Source organism: Penaeus chinensis, chromosome 4 (assembly GCF_019202785.1).
Source record: "Penaeus chinensis breed Huanghai No. 1 chromosome 4, ASM1920278v2, whole genome shotgun sequence".
Classification (NCBI taxonomy): Eukaryota; Metazoa; Arthropoda; class Malacostraca; order Decapoda; family Penaeidae; genus Penaeus; species Penaeus chinensis.
The window spans coordinates 10,207,415-10,214,914 of NC_061822.1; the positions used below are offsets into that span (position 1 = coordinate 10,207,415).

At 36.3% G+C, this 7,500-nt stretch overlaps 1 protein-coding gene across 3 annotated transcripts in view; it reads left to right on the plus strand.

The window, feature by feature from the left end:
- LOC125025074 overlaps positions 1–7,500 on the plus strand; it is a 15,687-nt gene that overhangs the window by 197 nt on the left and 7,990 nt on the right. Inside the window, exons 1-4 of one of the 3 annotated variants that reach the window (XR_007114877.1) lie at positions 1–104; positions 3,841–3,882; positions 4,740–4,907; positions 5,042–5,180. The exon at positions 1–104 is cut by the window's left edge and continues 197 nt beyond it. Coding sequence is in view for 1 of the 3 variants with exons in the window: in XM_047612963.1 (XP_047468919.1) it covers positions 62–104; positions 4,740–4,907; positions 5,042–5,232 (402 nt within the window). In the remaining 2 variants the exon portion in view is untranslated. Of the gene's footprint in view, positions 105–3,840; positions 3,883–4,739; positions 4,908–5,041; positions 5,990–7,500 lie in introns of those variants that run through there. The other 2 variants (XM_047612963.1, XR_007114876.1) reach the window with 2 other exon arrangements.

The window sequence follows — 7,500 nt, forward strand, 5'->3', positions numbered from 1 at the left end:
TCCTTACAGTGATAGAAGGTGGAATTGACATGCGGAGGCTTCCTCATAATGCTCTCTCTTGATGCAATATCATGATGTGAATTATCTTCGTCTCATATTTCCAGGTTAGTGACCAATAGGAAGGCTGATACTATATATACTATTCACAGTACGAGATTGTAGTGAACAAGTTTTTTTTTTTTTTTTTTTTTTTTTTTTTTTTCTCCTAAAAGCTACTGGTAAATATAATTTCCAAACACCCCAAAAAATCAGGTGCAAAAAGTCCAGAGAATTAAAGAAACAATTGGGAAAAGTCTGACATATGTAGAATAAGGTAGTGGCAGAATTTGGTAGTAAAACCTACATGAAATGATAGAAGAACACAAATCAAGACAAAGTTCTTCTATGACAATATGTGTGCAAATGCTTCCCAAGGGTGCTATACATAAAACAAGAATAAGAGAAGGTCCCCCAATTTTGGCTAAGTCGCTCATCTTGTTTACATTGCGAGGGTGAATTCTAGACACATATACTACTATGGGGGTCCAGGGAATATATATCATGGTGTTAGGTTAGGTTGGATGTTGGGTTAGGACGTTTTGTTTAAAAACCACGTGGGTCCTGTTTTACCCCATAATTTCCCTGATATACTTCATGCCCTCCCCTGCTATCGGGACCATCAAATCAAGATTGTCAATGGAGATGGTGATCATATCTCCTCAACAATTCATTTGCACAAGGAACAATGCCTAGAATCCTTGAAAGCAGTGGATTTCATGCAGAAAAATATCAAAATTGTTTAAAAAATAACCCACTATCCTCTTCTACATATTAACCGAAAAGTCATTAAGAAAGTATCAGACCACTGTACTTCACAGAAAAAATAAGGCAGTTACAAGTATAAAATGAGCCAATTGTGGGTAATCTGCCCGAGTTCAAACAAGATATTGAAAATTAAAACTTATAATGCAGGTTGACCAAAGCAGGTTGACCTGTAGTTGGTTCTCTTTGTCACATTGTTGGTATATATTTACATAATAACTACACTAAGATTGGGAAATTCTGAAGACATTGTCATATAAGAGAGAGAAAATCTGCACACACTGATACATGAAATAATTTGTGCAGGTAAAGTATGATGTCTAAAATAAAGAAATGCCATAAGGAGACCAAATTCAGGATGATCGGTTGAGGGCCTTGGGGCAGCACAACCAGCAAGTTAAATAGCCAACAGGGAAGGAATTTGGTGATGAAGCCTACGTTAGGAAGGTCTTTGGTTCATATGGTGGTGATTGTGGATTCCCAGGAGAGCCCAGAGGGTTGCTGGCTGGAGTAATAGGGAGTTCATCATAGAGGGGTGCGGGCACTTTGTGAACAATTATCTTTTACAATTAAACTGGATTTATGATATCCAAATGATGCAAGGAATATATCACTCAATCAGGTTGTGTCATGGTGTTGGGAAACATTTAATAGAAGCACAGAAAAATCCAGTATCTCATTCTTCATAATTGCTTTTGAAAAATAAAGTTCATTTACTTGAAAATCATGTATGTCAAACAATGCTACAAACAATCCAGAATTGGACCACAAAAACCTACAAGAAAAAGGACAATGCTATCTTATAAAGGAACCAAAATGACACTCATTGCCAATTTTTTAGTTTCACACAGCCATGCAATCTTCCATTTTTTATTCCTTCTTTAAATTATCCATTCTGTAATATACATGAATCTCTTGTTATTTTCCATCGCAAATGATATAAATAAAAGTATAGGTAATGTTTATGAAGTGCCCTTACCCCTATGATATTAAGCCCTTTTACTCCTACCCTTCCTGGTAAATCCACAGACATTGCTGTATGATCCCAAATCCTTCCTAACCCAAGGGCTTCACCCCTAGTCACCCATTCGATCACTGTATTTCCCTATTTGGGGCTTTGCCCTTGGACCCCCACCCAGTTGTGGAGTTGCAGCTTGCATGGCATGTGTTGCGACCTGTTTTCTTAATTTTTTACGTTTTTTGCAGACGCAGATTATTTCATGTATTTGTGAGTGTATTTTCTCTTTGATTATTATAGTGCCATTACATTTTATGTAAATGTATTCCAAAGTCTTACATGTTGCACTACATTTTTATTATCAACTTGCTAAAATAATACCATAGATGAAAAGTGTCTTGTTTTCAGCCATACTATACTGTCCATTAAAGGTAAATTTACCTTGTACTGCATGGCTGTGGGAAACTAAAACTATACCCTAGATTAATCTACATAGATTTATACTACACAGTATTAAACAAGACACCCACAGCATCACAGTCATTGCTCCAGCAAAGGCCACCTCTTATTTACTGGGAAAATAGGTTTATAAACCAAATTATTTATTTACAGGCCTTTGCTTACTTAAGTGTGAAGCCCATGGTTTTGTTTCACTCAATCCAACCAAAATTATGATCTCAAATATTTTTATCAAGAAATCTGTGGATTGTGACAGATTTGGCTATTTTAATAAAATGTTATAATGCTAATATGCAGAACTTTTATTAAAGATGATAATAATTGTGAATACTTAATGTTTTGTTGAAACATTTTTATTATTTAGATGCATTTATGAATGTTCACTGTACAGTAAGATATTTGAAAATAACATTGACTGCAGTTATTAGTATGTGCAGCCACATACTAACAGGTATATTTTATATTAAAAAATATCAGATGTAATCTTTGATACCTGAGCTGCACTGATATTGTATTATTAATAGGCTCAATTGCACAGTGTAGCAAAGTGCCCAAGTACTACTCTTGCATTTGGAAGTTCAAGCTTCTCTGGTGCATCAAGTGATTCGGACAACAGCAATTCCTTCTCACTTTGGGGGGGAAGTGGCAATCTAAAGGATCTGAAAAGAGGCTATGCATTATTTGATATCTGGGTATTTGTTACCAAAAGCGATACACCCCCAGAAGTGAAGTCCTAAAACCAGGATACCACACGAATCTGAAATCGAAAACCTACCTTCTATTTATTCCCTAGACAGGAGGGCAAACCCCCCCTGCCCCCCCTCCTCTCCTTTATTAGCACTTTGTGCCAACTTACAGAAAACACCACATTAAGTATGGCTGAGTAAGGGTGTTGTGGACTTGGTCTCTAAGCAGTGACATGCACTGGATATTTTCATCATTTCATGGTAAATATGAGGGCACTGCAGCTGTACCTGTGTTGTTGATTACTCTATTTCTTATGCTCTGTAAGATGGCAGTGTTCATTTCCCTCAATCTCTGTATATTGCTCTTGGTAACGTTACCCAATATCTGCACACCTTATTGAAGAGCATCCAGGTCCTCAGAGAAGGCTTATAAGTATACAAGTCATACTTATCTCTTTCTTTGTGAATCCAACTCATCTATGCCTTTTTTCATGAGTTTTGTTTTGATGCACATGAAACAAGCCAGTGCTACCTCTAGGACTGAAGATGGAATAATCTGATGTATCAAGAAAATGCTTTGTGTTTGTTATATCCTTTTGTAAAAAGAGATATGTAAATATGCCTCCTTATTAATGTACTTGTCCTTATCTTACTCTTTGAATATTGCTATTGGTAGTCTATGTAGAAATGTATAGGAATAGTGTATAGATGGAGATGGAGATGTTGTTGGAGATGGAGATGCTGAAAATTTCCAGACTTTGCATGTGGTAGAAAAGGCAGCAGAATTATTACTGTATATTTCCATTATAATTCTTTTAACATATATTAGGCCTATATATCTCATACCCTGTGAATCTCCTTTCTCTTTTTCACTTTTTGACAAAATGGATGTATGAATTGCCTAAAAGCCCTTCTTCCTCTATTGTTTGCAAACAGGAACCTGGGACAATTTTAAATAATTGTCATTTTCAAATACAGGTAAGTGAAATAGATTTCTCAGATTAGAATGTGAGTGAATAAATTAAGTCTGCTTCTAAAAAGTGCCAAATGAAAGAATAATATATATTAGTGTAAACGGTTGAAATACTTGCACTCTTTCCATTCCAGTCATTGAATTTGTCACTGCATACCACAAGAGGTGAAACTGAAGGATAAATTCTAAAGCATACTGAATATTGAACTGAATTAGAGAACAAATATTTGATTTCTGATATGTGTTTTCCTAAATTGTATACTTTATTGAATGGAATGAAAGACAGCATTGTAAAAGGAAACAGACAACACAGTATCACATATGCAATTGTGTTATATGTGACATTGAAAACAGCTGTATTTAAAAAAGGTTGGCCAAACCTGAGAAGTCACAACAAAAATATTAATATGGCATTGTAGAAATCTATTATGTATTAATATGGGAAGAGTGACACAGCAGTTGATATCTTTGATGGTTAACAACTTTCATGTTCATTCCCGTTATTGGTTAAATTTTCAGATTATAAATCAGTGTCATGCCATCATAAAGGCAGTTTTTTTTATAAGATACAAGACTTGTAATAATGTCTGTATTCATTTGGTTATGAATATATATATTTTTTATTTCACACAAAATTACTGATGTTGATTAACCATCTTGTATATTTAATATTATTGGTATACTGTAATGAAAACGGAATCTAAACATATTGTTCAGTCATTACTATATTACATATATTTTGTATGTTTTCACCGATACATTGCTCTCTTTGATGTAAAGTAGAATAGTTAAAGGATAGTAAAACACGAGATAAAGTGTCATGTTTATTATTCAATCTGCCTTTCCTCCGTCTGCGTGGAAGCGTCCGTCATCCTGCCGGCGCGCGACCACCCACGGGCCGCCCTCAGCCAGCCCTGCCTCCGGCGGGAGCGCTGCGCGGGGCTCCGCCAGCCGACGTGGCGCGTGTTGGTCGCCACGGTGCGCCCGCCCTCCGTCTGCTCACACACTGTCACGCCCTCGCTCTCCAAAGGTATAAAACCACTTGACCATTTTCTACACATATTTACATATTCGTTGTTAAAAGAACATCTTTCCTTCTCTTCATGCTGCTCGAAGAGCTCGGCTAGGTGCGAGGTCTCCCTTAAAACATAATCACTCGCGCAGGTTTGAGTGCCCGAGGACGCGGTGCGCTGCTTCCTTCCCCAGGGCACAGGGAAGGTTCGGCAGCCCACGGGAAGGCGCGGAATGGCCACTACGGGCGTTTGGCAGGCCTTGGATTCGCATGTGTTCCTTGCACTCTTGAACCACCTGGATGCTGCTCTGCCCAAGATAGCACCTGCGTGTGGACGGTATAATTTTCTCTTTTTCCTTGGCGGAGTGAAGTGCCCTCCTTCAAGAGCGAGAGGGCGTTTGAGTGATGATGGGTCCTCCTGACGATGCTGTGACAAAGGCAAGAGCGGTGGCCTGGCCTCTGTCATCTTCCCAACACTATCCAGATCAGCAAAGTGAAAGTCAGCTTATTTGTGGAGTCATATATGCCGCAGAAGCATGACCTCCCAGGCTCCACCACTAACGAGGGCCCTCCACTTGTCCCTCACAGGAGTCGGTCACCCAGTGCTTGAAAGAGACAGGACTAGCTAGTCGCAACTTCTTAACTTCCATGAATGTTTGTTAGTGACATAATGTGTTATTTCTAATTTTTCGTCTCTAGTCTTTTAAGTTTAAAAGTCCCAACCACAGTGATGTACTACTGATGTACTACAAGAAAAAAGTCAGAATAAAATTATATGAAAAACATTATTTGTTGTGCTGTACATAGTAGTGTGAGAGAAAATGTCAAATTGAGACGACACAACATGAATTCCACTTTTAACGTTACAGACATTTAAATCACACGTGCCGAGTTCTCTAAGAATACCGAGTTATGAGGGAAACCGCTAGATATTTGAACTTACTAGACGAAGTTACACTACAATCCGCACACTTATCGGGGTGTCAGTACCTTAACATGTTGGGCAGACGATAGGAAAGTAACAACACAACAATTAGTTTGTTTACGTGAGTTCAAATACAAAATTTGGACAGTAAATGTGTAAATAACTAACCTTGTCTGTTTGCACCCGAAGCGGAACATAGTTGCCAGCGTGCCTTTTATGAGTCGTTATAATCAGCTGATTCATGAATGAATGCTCACGTGAAATAACTACCGTCGCTATTTCAACAGTAATAACAAAACTCAAAAATACCAAGGGCAGTATGATTTGTATTGAAATGGAGCATATGGTTTTCCATTGAAAGCGATGTAATAAGTATAAGTGAAATTGTTCCGTATGTTATATTTTATTTGCGCTTCTCCAAAGGTTTCAGCTTATAAGAGCAGAGCCTGGGTTTTAAATGGCACGAATTAAATATTAAAGTTTGAATATCTGTAGTAATAAATATCTATAGCATAAATATATGTTGCAATTTTACGTATCGTTTGTCTTGTTCGGATTTTCTCAGCATCCCATCTTCATTACGGGGAGGCTGCAGGGTCTGATTTTTTTTTTTTTTTTTCTTTGATGTCCTTTCATGTATCAGAAGGATGGTATTGGTGACAGTAATAATCATTATAATAATAACTATAATAATAATATATCTTCATCTTGACTATTGTTGTCATTATCTTTATCATTTTTACTGTGTTATTAATGTTCTTCATATTTGCTATCATCATCATCAGTATTATTTGTGATTTATTATTTTCATTTATTTATTTATCATATATCATTTTTATTTATTTATATGCATATATTATTTTTATTTATTTATTATTATATATTATTTTTATTTTATATTTACTTATATTTGTATTTATGATTTACTTTTTATGAATATTGTAATTGCTGTTATTATAATTGATATCATTGTCATTGCTCTTATTGTTATTATCATTATCCAATTTACTTTAATCATCATCATCATCATCATCATAACAGCAACTTTTAGTGATATCATTTGCAGCAGTAGTGTTAGTAGTAGTACTAGTAATAGTGGAAGTATTGGTAATTATAGTAGCAGTAGTGGTGATAATGGTATTGGTAGTAGTAGTAGTAGTAATGATGGTTATAGTGGAAGTGATGCCAGCAACAAAGCGATTGCTGATCAGAAATGGTCACTTGTGTGCCATAGCGCTGCTACAATATTTAATATCTGTCCATTTAGAATACATACGTACATTTCTGTATTATTATTTTTTTAAATTGATTAGTTCCTGAATTCATGTGTTTCAGTTAATGTAGATGTTATTGATTTTGTGATTCGTATGTTCACAACGTATTCGGAGTACCTTCCGCCGTCCCTCAAGGCACCAAATAGATCGCTTTTTGAGGCATATTTCATAGTTTTATTTTAGTCATGTTTAACGAATCTATGAAACACCTGGGATGGTGGTGGGAAGTTATTGTTTTTTTTTATTGTAATTATGTAATAAAAACAACAATGTAGGGATTTCTTCACGCGCATATATTAAACCAAACAAGATTCTTTTCGTTCCGTTTGTGATTGACGTTATTGAAGTTTGAAGGGGAGAGAAGCCATTCATGACAGATACTAATTGATTTTCATAGTACACACTCTGTCTG